The following is a 19,109-nucleotide window of genomic DNA, read 5'->3' as shown; positions in this document are numbered from 1 at the left end:
GATGGAGATCTGTCTGCGCTTTAAACCATATTCGGCAAGTGAATCGTGAGGTTATCTAAGCATCCATGGAGGACCCTCTATGGACTTTATGGGCGCTTCTGGTCGAACCGAGGTTTGCGAGTGATTCACTTTCTCACTTCCTTTGTTTTCCTTTTCTTTTTACCCGCCAGAGCGAAATATATAATTGCTGCCTGCCGCCTAGTCGTGGAAGAGTAGCGCCGAAACCAACCAAACGACAGATTCCACGTATCATAAACATTCTCCATTATGACCTTCTCACCATCATTTGACGACAGAGCCGACTTTGAGAACGCCACCCGAGGGTTTATCGATTCACTGAAACCATGTATCATACGAAATGCCAGTGGCCGGGTAGTGTGGAACAACGACGAATACGATTTTCTTCGAGACGCACACTGCCCTGCAACGGCCGAGCCAAAGCTGTGGCGACAAGGCCAATTGAACTCAATCCAGGGCCTTTTCCAAGTGACTGATGGAATATACCAAATCCGAGGTTTCGATCTCTCAAACATGACCGTCGTTGAGGGAAATAAAGGTGTTATTGTGATTGACCCGCTGACGTCCGTCGAGTGTGCAGCGGCTGCACTGGCGCTTTACCGTGAACACCGGGGAGACCGGCCAGTAACTGGTTTGATCTACTCTCACTCACATGTAGATCATTTTGGCGGAGCTCAGGGTGTGCTGCCATCAGGCACGAATACATCGATACCTATTATCGCCCCGGAGGGATTCATGGCTGAAGCGACCAGTGAGAATATATACGTCGGCGACGCCATGCGCCGGCGTGCAGGCTATATGTATGGCATGCGATTACCGAAAGGGCCAGACGGTCACATTGGCTGTGGTCTTGGAATGATGCCCTCTAGTGGGACAATGTCATTGATTCCTCCAAACGTCTCTATCTGCCACACAGGCGAGGAACGCACGGTGGATGGCGTTCGGATTGAATTTCAAATGGTCCCTGAAACTGAGGCACCGGCAGAGATGAACTTCTATTTTCCCGACCACGAAGCACTTTGCATTGCTGAATGTGCGACACATTGCCTTCACAACATAATCACCCTTCGCGGGGCCCTGGTTCGTGACGCGAAGGCTTGGGCACGCTATCTCGATGAAACAGCAGTGCTATATGGACAAAAAGCCAATGTGCTCTTCGCTGGCCACAATTGGCCGACCTGGGACCAGGCCAAAATCGTCAAGTTCATATCAGAGCAACGAGACCTCTACACCTACCTTCATGATCAAACTGTGCGGATGATGAATCTCGGCCTGACGGGCATCGAGATTGCGGAAAGATTCTCCCTCCCGCCGGCATTGCAAATGGCATGGCATACACAGGGTTACTATGGCTCTGTTAGTCATAATGTCAAGGGCATCTACCAACGCTATTTGGGTTGGTTCGATGGGAATCCAGCACACCTATGGGAGTACCCAGCAGCTGAAGCTGGTCAAAGATACATTGATTGTATGGGAGGTCTGGACGAGGTTGTTCGGAAGGCAAAGGAGTACGCTAGTAACGGCGATTTACGCTTCGCGGTGACATTATTGGGCCATGTCATAGCCGCTCATCCCGAGCACAAAGAGTCAAGACTTGAGTTGGCATCTGTATACAGGAAACTTGCATATGGCTGTGAAAATGCGACATGGCGCAACTTCTACCTTTCCGGTGCCCAGGATATGTGCTCTCCTGCAGTGCTAGATCGTCTGGAACACCCGAAGCGTGAATACATGGCTGCACTATCAATGGAACAACTGCTTACTCTTCTGTCCGTTCAATTAGATGGACCGAAAGCCGCAGAAGAATCCTTCACGATAGACCTGCATGTGCATGATGAAAAGCAACGTTGGCGGTTAATTTTGAGCAACGGGGCGTTGACATATCGTATCACAACAGGTCAGGACAGGTCTATTGGCACATCCAGTCTGCGTCTAACCCTCACAAAGAACGAATTGGTGGAGATATTGAATGGGCGTGGAGGCATCCCAGATAACAGTTCAGAGGGTGACGTGAGCCTGCTCTTCAAGTTAATGACATTGGTTGGGGCATCTGCACCCCAACAGAGCCATTTGTAGATATAGTCTTTCCCGGGAATATGTAATATTGTTACATTTCCGGGGGCCCTTAAAAGGCTGTTTGCTAGAAAGGGTGAAACGCTGTACATAGTCGATTATTATACGATAATGATCCACAGAGATGATGCGACATAGGGCATAGAATACCGCGCCTCATATAACAAGTATATTGAGCCCACTCTCTTAGAATATCCACAGACGAAAGAAGGGGCACTGGTGATTAGGGGACAGGGGCACATGTGTTTCGTAGAGTTCTGGCCATGAAATGGGCCTGCCCTATACCCATATCATTCCCAATCGTCTCGAATCGTTCAACTACCCATTCCCGCAATGTAGAGCCTAAAGGGTTTGTATTGGCCGCCACGTATAGGGGCCATAAAATCGTAAATCCCCCAAGACAGTGGTCAAGCGAGGGAAAATTTGTGGCTCTGCTGTCTACAAGTTGAAGTGCGAAAGGAACGCTTTCCGCAATCTCTGTACTCAACTGGGCCACAGTTTCTCTTCTCTGGACATGTTCTGCTTGATCACCTATCTCCGCACTGTTCAGCATCAATTGGTTCAGTAGTATGCGAGCGCTTCGATAAAAGTTCCAGATATTGCATGCCCAAAGATCAGGGTATATATGATATACGTGGGTATAGTAGAACTTTATATGAGACGGGCTCCGGTTGCGCACGGGAGGCCCTGGTACGGTCTGGTAAGCCCATCGAGGCGGAAGAGTCTGTCTCCACTGGCGAAGGTATCTGTCAATAGTTGCTGCCGAGGATACTATATCAGACGCCAGATTCATTCGTGCTTGGGATAGCAGTCGGGCAACGTGAGCAACCAGATCAACCAGCTCATCCGCTTTCGCGTCCGCTACTGATCTCTCTGTCATAGCCTGGAGAGACCAGTGCACAATCGATGCTGGAATGGAAAGGCGCCAGTGCAAGCAGCTGGCTATCTAACTTGGGTGTCAGTTGTGATGGAGGTTCCCAAGACAGTTTTATTGGTGCTTACGATCTGCACTCGCAGGTGGGTGAACATTCTCATGCCAACGATCCATTTGATCTGCTCGGCCCCTCTCATTTCTATAAGGGCTGAGGCACCACGAATATGCTGGGCCCATGACTCTAAGGAGGAGGGAGTGTTGCACGTCAGGACCTAGTGGAATCAATATGTTTACTCCAACTAAGGTAGCTCAGCCTACCTCAAACATGCCAAGAAGCATTGTAGCCGCTAGTGTAGCGTCACTCTTGCGCTGAGCTTCATCTTTTAAAGCGCCGTTAATTAAATGCAGTGCTCGCGTATATTCCTCAGTTGCTTTACTCATCAAATCAGGGGACTTTTTGATATTAGACAGCCCTGCTAAGCCCACTGCGACCAGACTCTGCATGACTGACGGGCTGTTTGCTGCCAGCACTTCCATCTGGGAGGCACTCAAATAGATAGGGATATTGTGGCCATCTTCAAGAACGTAGTACCGGAAGAAAAAGCCGACCGACTCAGCGGATGTGGACGATGACAGGGATGCAGGGAGAGATTGTAGAGACTGAGCAACAACCGCGGCTTTGAAGGCTTGGCGACTTTGTGGCCCGGTTTCCTTTGCCCAACCGACTTGTCGTTCAGTACTGTACTGAGCAGATCGCACCCGGGACCTAACTTTCTCGTTCTCATTGCGATAATGCAGTTGTTGCAGATCGCGGTAGCCTGGACAAGAGAAGAATGCTCGCACACATTGCGAACATGTTGGTTCTGCTCGATCACACTGTTGGCCAATGCTTAGCAAAGACTTCAATATAGAGTGAAACGGCAAGAGCATACTTTAATTCTGCGGGTGCGACAATTGCCACACCCTTTGCTGATACGAGGTTGATAGACCATTACAGACAGTGTTGAGAATTCTAAGCTTCCCCGGTCCTCTGCGGCCTGAGGAGCAACAAAGGTCTCGTGCGGGCCGAGGCTCCACTCCTAACTAACCGAAGGCGGTTTAGTGGGATATATCCATCTTCGGACGGAGTACTCCGGAGGACGCAGTAATTTAGGACCCACTTTCCGATGCCGCCATAGTGATTTATTTAATGAGGCGTCCCTGGGCCTGTTTTTTTATCCAAACACAGCTTTCTGGGGTTATGGATTTGACGCCTGCCTGCCTACCTGCCTGCCTACCTGCCTACCTAGTGAGGGGCTCTAGAGCATGGTATTCCATCCGGTTGAATCAAGGATTCAAGCTCTAACGCCCCTAGCCTGAGGAGTCCTTCAAAAAGAGATTGCTGCATCTCTAGGACTTTCCCCGCGGACTATGCAGGATATCTTTAAACGTGCAAAGGCCAGAGGATTCGACCCTGCCCAGGATATGAGGATTAAAATGGAATACGCTAAACGATCTGGCCGGTCAAATAAGAACACTGAAGGAGTCGAAAACGCTGTGATTCAATCAGTTTCCTAGGATCGAGTCGGTAGAGAGAAATCATCTGAGATCTTAGCTTATGAGTCTTGCATCTCCATGGATCTTTAAATAGGTATAGTTATATTTGACCAAAAGAACAGCCCCAGCCACGACAACAATAGAACAAATGCAACTCCTCTTACCCATGAAAAATCCTTAAACAGTCTAACCTAGCCGTCGCTTACATTATTCGCAGCATAGAATACCCGATTAACAGCAGGAAGTCCCACCATGCTTGCATCGCGAGAAACATAATAATCCAGTTGGGTTGTTTTGTGCCGGGGAAGACTTGTTTGTATTCGAACCAAATGACTGCGTGTGCGACCCCTAACACTACCTTTCCAACGACTGAGATCCATATGACAAGTTTCCGCTGGAAAAGAGAAAGGTTGTCCTGGTCATAGAGGATGGAGACTAGGTAGCCGATCCACGAACAGAAAGAAAGGATCAGGGATAACGATGCAAAGTAAGGGAGCAAAGGAGCTGCCTCCAGTGGGGCCTGTGAATATAATCAGAGAGGTCAGGACTGTCAGATGGAAATGAGAAAAATTACCCCGTCCGGAGCTGTATAGCTCTTGTAGGCCCAGTATGTAGAGGCTATCACGGCACCGGCAAAGAACAGGGCGCTGAGAAGTTGAACTGGAGGAAGTGGCGGGGTTGTGTTGGCCCTTCTACTGCCTTGCCTGTATCGGTAGGGACGTCGCTCTCGTTCGTTCTCCAGAATGGAGGAGTAAGAGGGTAGAAGTGGCTCGGTTGACATTGTTGGTGGAGTGACTGTCAATCTCTGATTGTCAATCTAGCCGAAGGTCGAGGGCTTATGGAAAGGATTCAGTGAGCTGGTGATGGCTGTTTGGAATGGGTTCACGGTCGGGCTGCGAGGCGTTGCAGCACGTGATGGCGACACTGCATCCAGGCCATTCCGGTCATTCATCGCGGTTGTTGGAAGAACAAGAGGGAAGAAAGTACTAGTATATACTATATTCTCCTGGAGTTGTGTATCAATATTGGATATAAGATACCATTATTACGGCAGTCCCTGCAACTACTATCCCCGTCGTTTATCATGAAGATATCCTCTAGAGAGTTCCATCCCTGAGGAGGTACCCCTGAGAATATCTTCTGTCAAATTAATTAACCTCTCAACGAACGGCTTCTTTGGTGCTTCCGCTTGGATCATACTATAATCGAGTTAAGCAATCTTCGGAATATGTCTCTCCATCACTGACGAATGAAATTCAGCTGTGCGTTATTATTTGAGTCGCCTTGTGTCAATAATTAGAGTTCCGCTCTTGCACTATGGGTCTTGAAATGATTCTATGCCTCTCTTCTCATTCGAGGCGCTTACACCAAGTACTTGGCACACATGGGCTCTACGGGATACGGGGAGGCATCGGGCCCGTATCATTTTATATAAACGGGAAGACAACTGAGTTCGGGTCGATCAATCCTGTGGGAAGCGGATCCCTGAAAAGGATCATTCCACTGGCGCCCATATATTTCAATTCTCAACTGGGATTTATCATGCATGCGCTGTCCTTGTTCGCAATGGTATATGGAGCAAGCTGACTACTTGTGTATCTGAATTAGGCGAGCCCAAGACAAAACCTGCTTCACAGATATAGGGAGGATGATTTAGAAGAGCTCGCTAGGGTGCCGGAGAAGTATGGCCCATCTGGTGTTTTTCTGACACAGGTTCCGGGTAGTTTTAAGTTTATCCAGGCTTAGATATATACATATGGGGAGTTTGAATTATCTGGTTTACGAATGCATGTTATAGTGAATGTTTGGACATTTCATTCAACAAATAGCATAATGCCTGTATGTAGTAGTTGCAATATGCAAGAGACAAGATGAAATTTTACAAAATGAGGGTGTACACATTTTACGAAGCAATTTGATTGACAACAGTCAAGTTGAAAAGGTCTGTGCTGCAAAGCTGGGCTTGTATGCAGAGAAGCATTGTGGCAGAAAGGGTTGCCCTATCGACAAATAAAAGCAGACGATGGGTATAGACAAAATAGGTATCATTGAACCGTCATTGCAGAGAGGGAATATATACATCGCTAAATGGTAGTCAAAACATCGCAAATAAGTAGTAACCAAATATCCACCCAGCCCACGTTGGATAGATACTTATCAAGCATCTTTGTTTTTGTTTTTGTTTTTTTTTTTCTCACTTTTTGCTCTTTCATTTCATTCTCCTTTTTCTTCTTTGGGTTTACTATTTCTCGCGATTCATAATCCGAATATCCGTCCGGATCTTGATTCCACCTAGCGGGATATTGGCGTCATCTCCATCCACACTCATTGTTCTGGCAGTCTCGACGTCCGAGACGAGATGGTCGTCGCTGTCCCTATCGCCATAGATGCGTGTTGGCCGTTCCTTGGTGGGTTTAATAATAGTGGTGTTTCCGTAGCTCCCCCGCTTCCCACTGCTCCCATTGCTGGACCCCCAGGAACTCCCATTCGGTCGAATAATGGCTTTCACAAGGGCGATGCCACTCGGAACACTAATTGAGACAATGGAAATCGAGCCCTCCAAGACGGACCAGTAGAGGTATAGCGGGAACTCCCAGGTCAAATCGTTTGGCATGATCGGGACGATATTGACCACAGCGACAAGACGGCCCAGGGACAGGACGATGACGGAGTAAGTCATGAAAAAGCAGATGAGGAGATAAATGCGGCGGCGGAGGCTCATTTTCAGGGACCAGATCATTGGGATCGGGAGGATGAGGATGTAGAAGTCGATGACGGTGGAGAGGATCGCGGTTGATAGATACCAGTCGTATTGCTTAATGCATGTTCCTGGTAGAGTGGTGTCCCATGCCTTGGCGATGGGGTTGCATTGGAAGATGGTTGAGATTTCGGCGGAGATGAGCCAGCCAGAAACGAGGGCACCGATGATCCAGAGGTTTATGCGGAAGGCGCGGTTGTTGGAGCGGAAGACGCGCGCGTAGAAGAAGACCGCGGAGATCTTGGGGAGGCAGACTGAGGCGTCGAAGAAGAAGATCGCGATGAAGAGGTATTTGGATCCGGTGATTAGGTATTCTGGATTAATAGACGCCACCACGGACATGTGGTAACCCAGGCCGATGTTTCTCCATACTAGGACCAGGGATAGCACGACTAGTTCGCAGACCTGTGGATGGGAAGCTTAGTTTCCTGATCTTTATTTCGGGTTTGATATGTACTTTGTGCCAGTAATGGGACTTACCACAGAGAGGATTGCGAACAGGTCATCCCACCACCAGTTTTGGTGCGCAACAACCTTGCTCATAATACGAGTGACGGTAGCCAGGATTATCAGGACCATAAGGATGATGCTCAATATCACAACGCCTTGCCCACGGTCGGGCGTGCCATCCGGTACATCTAGGGCCATGTTGGTTGTCGTGCTCGTCCAGGGTTGTAAGAAGGGAAGCGGCGCGGAAGCAAAACGACGGTGGATGAAAAAGAAAAGCAGACGGATCTTACAGGCTTGAAGATAAGCCGGTCAGCTTGCCATGCACTGGCATTTACGGAGGAGTGAGTCGTCATGCATGGCTGTCCTTGCTTAACCTGCAGAATCAGCCCCCATTGGGCTATATTGCGCCTCACTTGGCCCCTCCATTGCTTCTGACGAGGGAGGGGTAGGAATGGAGAGAGTGTGAGCAAATGAGAGTTAATTAGTTGTGCTGTCAGCGTCTCATTGCTTATGCCCCTTGCGGTGGGGGCGATTATCTTGATAAATCCAGCCTTGTGATAGCCGTGGGTTGGCTTACGGCCTGCCTTTAGGGTTAGTTAGCATTTCCTCCGCCATTATTCGCATTCCTCACCTCAGTACTATTTCCACTGATTGGAAGATCCCTGTTCTATTTTAAAATTCTTCCCAATTAAGTTTTGGAGTTGGGAATGAAGATAAAATTCATGATATCTAAATTTGCCGACGAGGTCACCGCTGATTTAAACTGTAATACTGACTGCAATCCGGAATACTCCGTACTAAAATGGCAAAATTCTGATTCATAGCAGCTAAATCAATTGGCTATGCTTTCCTCTCTTACGTTTCTATACTATTTAATCATGATATATATTTTCCTCTTGCTTGCCAACTCTACAAATCTATATAGACCATGTGAAATGGTTTGTTTAGATTTCGTAAAATACTGTACCGGCCGCTTGCTGTATAGATACTCCAGGACAATCTGCATTCAGAATTATATGACCTTTTGGTCCTGTGGAATGTAGTGGCATCAATTTAACATAGTTTTATAGTTTATAAACTATATCAGTATCAGTTTCTATATAAATTGTTGAGTAATTAAAGCGTAAAATTAAAATGAAAACCCTTTTTAAAGCTATCTTAGACCAGTTTGTATACACAAGTCTCAAGTTTAATGATGCTCGCAGCTATTTCTTAGAATAGACTAGTGCCAATACAAGTTCAGCGGAACGGCTGAGAGACAATCAGAGAACCAGGATGCACTACCGAGTATGGGCGGAGATCACAGCACGGCCCCTTGTGGGGTCTCAGGAACACAAAGGGAAAGTATAGATTAAATGGGGGCAAAGCCAAGTCTGCCTAGATAAACTGCCTAGCAATGCTCGGGGAGGATTTAAGATTGTCACGATCCCAATGCATCACCCGCCATATCTCTGTCCATTTTTCACGTTATCCTAGGCCTCAAATTCTGCTGTCCCATTCTATTTCACAAACAAGGAGTACCAAGCAGTCATGAGTTGGACAAAAGTATCAGAGCGCCGCTGGGAGCGCCCTGTCACCGGAATGGAGGGTTATTTTGTCTATACGGGGTCGATGTCAGCTGCCCACTGCGATGGCCGCCACCAGTACACCATCTTCTCTAAGCTGAGGGTTGATCTCGATATCAACCCAGCTGACATCGAATCTGCGTTGAAGCGCGCCTGGAAGCAGTTACGGTCTGAACAGCCCCAGATCGCTACCGTAGTTGATGGCACGACGATGGTCTATGAGGTTCCCGATGAGGCAGCTTTGCAGGAGTGGCTTGCCTCGACCTTTGTTATCTCATCGGCTGCAGATGCAGAGGAGTTATGCCGCAATGTTGAGCCGATCAAGCAAGTTACGCTGTACTATATTCCGAAGTCATCGGAGCTTGTATTGCGCGCTCAGCATTACACAATTGATGGGACCGGTACACTATTGCTCTGGGACCGCTATCTAACAGCCTTGACAAGTCCAGTCGAGGTTACATTCGGTGACGAACATACCAGATTGGCACCCTCCATTGAGGAAGTGCTCAAAGTATCTGAGCCGACGCCAGAAGAGACTGAGAAAGCCACAGCTCTCCTCATGGGGTATGCGACCAAAGCTCCGGGCGTTGGCCCAGTGTCTAAAGTTGGCACCGTACCTGCCGGCCGGTCCCAGAATGTCGAAATGACATTCCCCACGCGGACAACAGAAGCAGTTATCAAGATATGCAAAGAAAAAGGCATCAGCGTTACCTCTGCCGTACACGCAGCGTACATCCAGGCGATTATCAAACATGCTAATCCCAATGGCACTTTATCCCACTATGCAAACTTAGGGCTGTTCAACCTGCGACCATATCTCCCAAAACCCTACAGCACGAACGAGTACGCGGCCTCGGTTTACTACACACCTCTTCCGTTAAACATGGACCTACCTTCGCAATTCTGGGAGACAGCCCGCACACTGGATAATTATTATGGTTCCAGTGTTAAAAATGACCCTGAGATCCTGCCCTTGCACGCACACATGACACGCGTCCTCTGCCAAGCTATTCAGATGCCCGAGTACCAGGGGGGCCCCATTCCTGGAGATGCACAGGTCAGCAGCCTGGGCATCGTCGAGCGGTATATACAACACACATATGGCAGCACGGCCAAGGTTCTGGACGTGAAGCTGGGCGTCGAGATTGTTCTCGGCATGACCATGTTTTTCATATACACGTTCCGCGACCAGCTGCGGCTCGTGTACAGCTTCAACGATGGGTATGAGGAACCAGCACACATTAGCATGTACCTGGAGGAGGTTCAGAAAGTTTTAACCGAGGAATTATTGGCGTGATGAGGATCTCAAATAGGATTCTAGCTCACGTAGATACACGTAGGTACACGGGAAAACGGCCCTATGGTTGCATACCTACAGCAAACTCAATGTTTTTATTATATTATTGACGAATGAAAATTCCTTGTTTGTTTCTTTTTTTTCTTTTATTTCTTATCTAAAACCTTGGCTACTGTAACCGCCGAGGTACATACATTATCTTATTTACAGGGGTTTGAGAATGATACAGGCTTATATGAGTCAGATTGCTGACATTACTCGACCCCGCCCTTTGATCTTGTATTAAGTGGTTACGCGAACGGTCTGTGATGAGCCAAGGTGTCATGTGCGTTATCTGACTCGATGCTGTTGATCTGCCAGGTTTTTGCCCTTGTATATAGATATATATATTTTTGTGCTTAAATGACAAAAGACATGCGCTTAATCGCATCTCTCACGCAGCTTCAATGACTTGAATTATCGAAGATATTGCGAGTGAGAATAGTTTCTCTTTCAGTGCTAGATGTAGCCACCATAGTGCTATATTAAGGTATCGTATGATTCATTGTGCAGGCCAAGGCTAGGAGGCTGTGTACTCTGAGCATGCGGAGTTCTGCAAGGGGGCTGCCTTAGTGTTCTGGCCCCCACCCTCAGCCGTTCAGGGTGGGGGCTGAAGACTCCCGAGACCCGAGTTTAAGCTGCCGATCTGTCAGCGCATGCACTGTGTAAGCGCCCATATCTGCCTCGCCGTTTCTCAAATTCTCAGCTTCCTCATCTGGAGCGCCATGTTTCGTCATATTTGGAATTGCCGGGTCGGGGGCAACGGTCCACTGCAAGAACGGCGGTTGTCATGTGCATCTATAATATGACTATACGCGCCCTCGCAGACAGGGCTAAAAAGGCCAGGCATATAACCCTGGGACATTACACAGAAAGTATCTCATCCAAGACCACAAAATACAGTTGAAGATGCAGTTACTCCAAAATCAAGCGACGCCTTTAGAGAACGGCCACACGAAGCCAGCTGTGTCGAATAACAAATCGATTGCTATTGTTGGCATTGGTAAGTATTCTTTTGTGATCACGATGACAACTATTGACGAGTATACTCCAGGCTGCCGCTTTCCTGGCAATATTTCCAGTCCATCTGAGCTATGGGATTTTCTAGCGGAAGAACGTTCAGCAGCCGGCAAGGTACCCAAGTCACGGTTTAACGTTGACAGCTTTCACGGGAGCAAGGATGAACCGTCGACTACCGTAGCATTAGGCGGGTGCTTCCTGCAGGAAGACATTCGGAACTTCGACAACCAGTTCTTTGGCATTCACAACCGAGAGGCTGCAGATATGGACCCACAACAGCGGAAGCTGCTTGAGGTTGTTTTCGAAAGCTTTGAAAGCGCTGGCGTTACCTTGGACGATGTGTCAGGTGCGAATGTAGGATGTTATGGTGCGTGGCCAGCCAGTTGGATCCCCGTCAATTAATTGGCCGACTGACAAGACCAAAGTCGCTTCATTCACGCCGGACTTCATCGCTATGCAGACCAAGGATGTGGAGAACATGACCAGGTTCACTCACCTGGGTATGGGACCAACTCTTCTCGGTAACAGGATCAGCCATGTTTTCAACATGAAAGGACCGAGTTGCGTGGTGGACACTGCATGCTCCTCATCCTTCTATGCATTACATATGGCTTGCTCTGCATTGGAAAACGGCGAATGTGATGCCGCCGTCGTGGCCGGTGTTAACCTCATTCAGACTCCAGAGGTGCACGTTGGGACCTCACTGGGTGGAGTGCTTTCACCGGCTTCAAAGTGCCAAACGTTCGATTCTTCCGCTGATGGGTGAGTTAAGTTCTTTCACTCTCCTCTGTCCGGTACTGCCCAACGGACAAACCTGGTTGACAAATCTATGCTGGGGCCAGCTACGCTCGAGCTGACGGCGTCGGAGCGCTCTATATCAAGCGACTGGACGATGCCATCCGTGACAAAGATGCGATTCGTTCCATAATCCGCTCAACTGCAGTAAACAGCAATGGCAGAACACCGGGCATCTCGCAGCCCAGTGTCGACGGGCAGGAGGCAGTTATTCGCAAGGCCTATGCTCGTGCCGGACTTAATCCAGCAGATACTGCCTACGTCGAAGTTCATGGTACTGGCACAAGTGTCGGAGACCCGATTGAAGTTGAGGGTCTTTCTCGTGTCTTTCGGAAAGATCAACGCCACCGCCCGATGCTAATCGGCGGTGTGAAGCCGAACCTGGGACACGGAGAAGCCTCGAGTGGTTTGCTCAGCATCATGAAAGCCAGTCTATCTTTGGAGCGGTGTCAGATTCCCGCTACCATCAGCGTAAAGCAGATGAATCCCAAAATCAAAACAGAGGAATGGGGGGTAGAAGTTGTCACTCGTATGACGGACTTTCCATCGGAAAGCGGCTCACGTCGCATCAGCATTAATTCCTTCGGCTTCGGCGGCGCCAACGCTCACGGAATTCTGGAAGAGGCTGGTCGTCAGACCAACAACGTGTCTTGCAGACAGGCCATGAAGAGGAGTGGTGATGTAACAGGCTCAATGGATGGCCAGCCTAATGGTCACGCCAGTAATGGAATTAATGGAGTCAACGGGCATAGTGTGCCCCCTTCGATGCCATACTTACTCCCATTGTCTGCAAACAAGCTAGCATCTCTGCAAGGGAGAGTCGAGAGACTGTCTGAATTGAATCTCTCAGCCGTCTCGGTTGCTGATCTTGCCTACACTCTAGGGCAACGGCGATCGCATCTTGGTCTCCGTGGCTTTGTCATTGCCCGACAGGCAACCCTTGCACAAGATATCCACGTCGACAACCTGACACTAGACAGCTCAGATAATAACATGGCAGATAGCAAGTTCGCATTTGTTTTCACTGGACAGGGGGCTCAGTGGAAGGGAATGGCCCGCGAGCTCTTGCATTTCCCGGTCTTCGCAAATACCATTCAGCAGCTCGATCACGAACTGAGCATCCTGCCCCATGCCCCTAGATGGAAGATTTGCGATATTCTAATGGATAACTCAGAGGCTTGTCCCTTGAACCTGGCAGCCTTCGCGCAGCCTATCACAACTGCTGTCCAGATCGGTCTGGTCAATGTCTTGCGGTCTTGGTCTATCCTTCCACAGGGCGTCATTGGACACTCGTCGGGTGAGATTGCGGCTGCATATACAGCCGGCCTGCTGACAGCTCGCGAGGCTATCGTCATCGCTTATTACAGAGGATACTCTGTGACAGCATCAGCACCTGAAGGCGCAATGGCTGCCGTGGGCTTGCACTCCGATGATGCACTTGAGTGGATCACTAGGCTTGGCTTCAATGCAAATGTCAAGGTCGCATGCATAAACTCGCCGCAAAGTGTGACAATAAGTGGGGATAGCGAATCCATTGATAGCATATTAGCATTACTACAGGATGAAGGTGTGTTTGCTCGTAGGCTGAAGACTGATGGCAAGGCTTATCACTCCCACCATATGGCTTCCATTGGTGCCCTGTACGAGGAGCTGCTCAAGGGGGCATTGACCTTTGGGGCGCAGGATATCCCTGAATTGAAGCTGCATGACATCCACATGTACTCCACTGTCATGTGCCAAGAGGTCCAAGGGAAGACTGTCCGTACGGCAGCGTACTGGCGTGCGAATCTGGAATCGCCAGTCCGTTTCAGCGAAGGCCTTGCGTCCCTGTCCGAGATGATGGGCCGCTGTACGTTCGCTGAGCTTGGACCACATGCGGCCCTGAAGATGCCCATCATGCAGACCCTTGGAAAGTCTACATCCTACCTTGCCACCCTTAGCCGAGGTCAAGATTCTTCAGTCTCCTTGCTCGGTTTTATTGGTCAGCTTTTCGTGCAGGGTTTCAGAGTGGACTTCTCAAAGCTCGATCATACCTACGGCCATAGCATACCTAGGTACATCTATGACTTACCGACATATCCATGGCATTATGAACAAGCACCATGGAATGAATCTCGGGTTAGCCGTGAATGGCGCAACACCACACACCCCAGACACGAGCTCTTGGGTAGAGAGGTACCAGGCGGAAACGAGACCACGTTTGGATGGCGGAACCTCTTGCAGCTTGAAAATGTCCCATGGCTACGTGACCATAGGCTGGGTGATACTGTCGTCTTTCCGGCCACCGGATATATATCCATGGCTGTGGAGGCGCTGATGCAAAAGGTTTTACCTGTTGGTGCGGACGGTGCGGGCGAGTCCGTAGTGCTCCGGCATGTCGACTTACTGAAGGCTCTACCATTACCGGAGCAGGGGTCGATCGAGCTCTATACGGAGCTCCGTCCGCTCCCAATCTCAAATATTAGAGAGTCGAAGGTCTGGTGGGAATTCCAGATCTCGTCCATCTCTGAGGACGGCCCCACAGTGCGGGCCAAGGGCTCCATAAGGCTAGAGTCCATAGCGACCAGCAGTACACAGCTTCCATCCAGAGACTGTCACCTGGCCCCCCAGTCTACGAAGTGTGGTATGAGAGTATCGCCAATGCTGGTCTTGCATTTGGACCAACCTTCCAACACATGCATGGCATCCAGACACCTGACCCCAAGGGTATATTGTATGCAGAAGCACGAACACGGACGCTTGCCCCCGCTGTTGGGGGAGCACAGTCCCACCCCCGATACCTCATACATCCTGTATTGCTGGACAACCTCTTCCAGGTCGCCCTTATTGCATGCACAGGTGGCCTAATCCACTCGATGGTTGGTAAAGTACCCACAAAGCTCGGAATTGTAAGGATCAGCCTGCCCTCTAGTCCCACTGACGAAGGTACAATTCGCTCTATGTCCAAGGTCACAGGCCAAGCCACCAATAAGATTGATAGCGCCTTGTTCGATGGTCAGCAGCAACTTGTGGCGCATTTTAAAGATGTAGACGTCACCGCATACATAGGAAACGAAAAGATGGAGGTGCGGCACCCCATAACACGAGTCACCTGGAAGCCCGACATTAGTCAAGTACACGACAATGCCACTTTTTCATCAGCACTCCATCACGTTCTTTTAAGATCTGATTTGGGGTCGTTCGGGTCCAAGGCCAACATGCTAGCAGCCCTTGACTTAATCGTGCATAAGAACCCAGATGCTCATATCCTATGCCTCTCGACCGACTTATCTCTCATCACGCTGGCGTTCTTGGAAGTGCTTGATGCATCCAGTATCTACAGGCGCTTCAATTCTTTTTCCATGGGGCGCCCGACCTCAGACGGTCAACTCGAGGTTGCTGAGGTCCACAAGTACATCGTTCCATTAGGGCTTCGATCACTGCAGTATCGGATTGCATCACCAGGTGACCACTTCGGTCTGGTAATTTTAGGAGACGATACCGCCATGGTGGATGAGCTAGGCTCCTACACAGATGATCAAACGGTCTTCCTTTCACCTGATATCGGCAGCACCTTAAACTTCGATAGGCTTTCGGTCCTACGATCTCAATCGGAAACAGCCCACAATGTGCAGCTCCTCCGCGGAGCACCGGCTGTGAACGGTCGTTCTGGTCCAAATTTCGATCACGTTCTACATATCTGCCGGTCGCCAATGCATCCTGCCGATGAACACTTAGCTAGCCATTTGAGCGATGGTCTAGGCATGCCGATCAAGCAAGTCGCTTTAGCAGACCTAGTACACATACCAATCTCTCCAAACTCACTAGTCATCTCTACAGCTGAGCTGGAAAGGTCTATTCTTGCTGGCGGCGTCCAACAGGAGGAATTCGATGGCTTCAAACGAATGATTGAACACGCAGCATGGATCGTTTGGATTACAGGATCCGGAGTACACGAAGAATTCAATCCCACTCTTTCCCTGTTCGCGGGATTTGCTCGTGCTGTAGTGATTGAGCAGCCCTCAACCAAAATCTTTTCGCTAGAACTAGATCCAACAACTGACGCTGCTGTAATCTCACGGGATGTCGCGAGAATAGTTCGAAGTGGGAACAACTCGATCAACGATTGCGAGTATATTGACAATGGGTCCCATCTCCTGATCAGTCGTATAGTTCCCGACGAGCGCATGAACAGAGAGTTTCGTGCACGGCAAGACGGGCTCGCATCACCTATGCCACTTGGGAGTGTTGGTAATGCTGCCTTGTCTGTGCAGAGGCCTGGACAACTGAGCACGGTGCAGTTCGTGAAACGACCTTATCCAGCCCTTTCGAAGCTGGCCGCCAATGAGGTGGTTGTCAAAGTCTCCTGTGTCGGCCTCAATGCGAAAGATGTTAACGCACTGGCAGGGCATGTCCAGACAACAGATGCACGGTGCAGCTTGGAATGCACAGGTCATATTCTTGCCATCGGCTCCGACGTCCGCGACCTTAGTATCGGTGATAAGGTCGCTGTCATGTATCCTGGTTACTTCAGCACGTACGAGACTGTTCCAGCCTGGAGCTGTGTTAAGCTCCACGATGGGGAGGACCTGCACACCATGGCATCTGTACTGATGGTCTTCTCGACAGCCGTGTATGCCCTTTATCACCGAGCCAATATCCAACCAGGAGAGTCAATCCTAATCCACTCCGCTGCAGGTGGCGTCGGTATCGCCACAATACAACTAGCTAAACTAATAGGCGCAGAGATCTTCGCAACTGTTGGAACGGACGAGAAGAAGCAGTACTTAATTGACCACTTTGGCATCAAGTCGGACCATATCTTCAATTCTCGCGACTCAGGCTTCGCTTCGAACATCAAGACCATCACAAATGGACGCGGAGTCGACGTTATCCTGAACTCGCTACTCGGTGAGCTCCTACACGAGAGCTGGGACTGCCTGGCAGACTTCGGCCGCTTTGTCGAAATTGGAAAACGGGATCTTCTTGACCAGGGCCGTCTGAATATGGAAAGATTCTCCCGAGGCACGACTTTCACGGCGTTCGATATAAGCATGTTGGCCGAGTCGGCATCTCCAGCACAGCATCACGTTTATAAAAGTTTAATAACTCGTGTCATCTCGCTCCTGCGAAGCGGCGATATTCGTCCTATTGAGCCGCTCTCCGTATTCAACGTTTCAGAGCTCGTACCGGCCTTTAACCATTTCAACAACGCGAAGCGCATGGGCAAAATCGTTATATCCTTCGAGGACCAAACGCAGATGGTACCTGTCGTACGTGAGAAATTCTCGACACAGCTAGATCCCCAAAAGAGCTATCTACTGGTTGGTTGTCTCGGTGGTCTCGGCCGCAGTGTATCCAAATGGATGATGAGCCGCGGGGCACGCAAATTCGTCTTCCTTGGCCGCTCAGGTCTACAACGACCAGCCGCCAAGCGCCTCATCGACGAACTGGAGGCAGGAGGCGCACAATGCACCGTCATCAAAGGCGACATTACAAATTACTCAGACGTCCACCGCGCCGTGGCAGCCACACCAGCCCCCCTCGGAGGGGTCATCCAAGCAGCGATGGGTCTCAACGAGGCAATCTTCAAACACATGCCGCGCGACTACTGGCTCAATGGCACCGAAGCCAAAGTCCAAGGCACATGGAACCTGCACAACGCCCTCTCCGCGCTAGACAGGGAAAGAGAACTCGACTTCTTCGTCCTGACGAGCTCCATCTCCGGGAAACTGGGCACAGCCACCGAAAGCAACTACTGCGCCGCCAACAACTTCCTGGACACATTCGCGCGCTACCGTCGCGGACTGGGTTTGAAGGCTGTCTCCCTTGGCCTCGGAATGGTCTCCGAGGTGGGATACCTGCACGAGCACCCGGAAATCGAGGCCCTGCTTCTCCGTAAAGGTATCCGTCCTCTCACGGAAGATGAGCTGGTCCAGATCTTCGACTTTGGTCTCACTCAGCCTCCTACCTCACTTCATCCTAATGATCTCATGCCCCAGTCGCATATTCTGACTGGGCTGGAGGATACGGGTCTGCAGGGCCACCGGAAACAGGGCTATGAGGGGTACTGGCAGTTCCTCAACGATGCACGGTTCGATGTGTTGACGTGCGCGCTGAGGCGTGATGCGGGGAAGTCTGCTCAGGGCAACAGTACGCAGGCGTCGGTTATCCAGGAGGCAATCGCTTCGAATGATAAAGCGCAACTCACGGATGCGGTGAAGGTAGTTCTGGTGAAGAAGCTTTCTAACATCATCCTCACGCCAGTGGATAAGATCGATGCAAAGAAGCCTTTGTTGGATTTTGGTATGGATAGTATGCTGGCGGCGGAGCTCCGTCAGTACATCTATGGTGCGATGGGGGTAGATGTGCCATTCCTAGATCTGATGGATAAGAGGACGAATATATTGGGTCTGGCAAGCCTGGTGGGGGACAAGTTGACTACCGCCAGCAAGTAGATCGATAGATATAGACGGTGAATGAATACAATTCCATGGGTCAACTGAAGGCATTCCATATTTGAGTAAGCTAGGGTATCCCCGTGATTGGTGCGATCCATGTAGAGGGATCTATTTGTGTCAAAAAGCCATCACATTGAAACCGCTGTGTGATACCCTATTCTATGATGGAATTAACCCTAGAGGTACAATAGTCGAAAGGGAAATACGGTATGGGAGGCACCATACTAAAAGACACGTAAAGATG

At 49.7% G+C, this 19,109-nt stretch overlaps 5 protein-coding genes across 5 annotated transcripts; 3 read left to right on the top strand and 2 right to left on the bottom strand.

Annotated features, from left to right (window-relative positions):
* Positions 1-267: 267 nt before the first annotated feature.
* ANOM_000249 (alkyl/aryl-sulfatase) lies at positions 268-2,094 on the top strand (the record flags this gene model as incomplete). Its single annotated transcript, XM_015545507.1, has 1 exon — positions 268-2,094. The coding sequence occupies one exon, from the start codon at positions 268-270 to the stop codon at positions 2,092-2,094; it is 1,827 nt and encodes a 608-aa protein (XP_015412546.1).
* Positions 2,095-2,314: 220 nt separating this feature from the next.
* Positions 2,315-5,282, bottom strand: ANOM_000248 (Zn(II)2Cys6 transcription factor; the record flags this gene model as incomplete). The annotated part of the gene is made up of 6 exons (XM_015545506.1): positions 2,315-3,037; positions 3,094-3,237; positions 3,284-3,841; positions 3,898-3,904; positions 4,708-5,021; positions 5,076-5,282. 6 exons carry the CDS (start codon positions 5,280-5,282, stop codon positions 2,315-2,317), a joined length of 1,953 nt encoding a protein of 650 aa, XP_015412547.1.
* A 1,461-nt stretch (positions 5,283-6,743) lies between these two features.
* Positions 6,744-7,919, bottom strand: ANOM_000247 (uncharacterized protein; the record flags this gene model as incomplete). Its single annotated transcript, XM_015545505.1, has 2 exons — positions 7,740-7,919; positions 6,744-7,664 (listed from the first exon to the last, which is right to left on the bottom strand). The coding sequence occupies exons 1-2, from the start codon at positions 7,905-7,907 to the stop codon at positions 6,744-6,746; spliced, it is 1,089 nt and encodes a 362-aa protein (XP_015412550.1). The 5' UTR covers positions 7,908-7,919.
* Positions 7,920-9,239: 1,320 nt separating this feature from the next.
* On the top strand, positions 9,240-10,571 carry ANOM_000246 (uncharacterized protein; the record flags this gene model as incomplete). Its single annotated transcript, XM_015545504.1, has 1 exon — positions 9,240-10,571. The coding sequence occupies one exon, from the start codon at positions 9,240-9,242 to the stop codon at positions 10,569-10,571; it is 1,332 nt and encodes a 443-aa protein (XP_015412551.1).
* Positions 10,572-11,519: 948 nt separating this feature from the next.
* Positions 11,520-18,862, top strand: ANOM_000245 (type I polyketide synthase; the record flags this gene model as incomplete). Its single annotated transcript, XM_015545503.1, has 5 exons — positions 11,520-11,613; positions 11,665-11,997; positions 12,056-12,392; positions 12,473-14,948; positions 15,014-18,862. The coding sequence occupies 5 exons, from the start codon at positions 11,520-11,522 to the stop codon at positions 18,860-18,862; spliced, it is 7,089 nt and encodes a 2,362-aa protein (XP_015412548.1).
* Positions 18,863-19,109: the final 247 nt, after the last annotated feature.

The sequence above is a fragment of the Aspergillus nomiae genome (genome assembly GCF_001204775.2).
Source record: "Aspergillus nomiae NRRL 13137 chromosome Unknown contig00001, whole genome shotgun sequence".
In the NCBI taxonomy this organism is placed as follows: Eukaryota; Fungi; Ascomycota; class Eurotiomycetes; order Eurotiales; family Aspergillaceae; genus Aspergillus; species Aspergillus nomiae.
The sequence above is the reverse complement of the archived record's forward strand: the minus strand, read 5'-3'. Positions and strand labels throughout refer to the sequence as shown.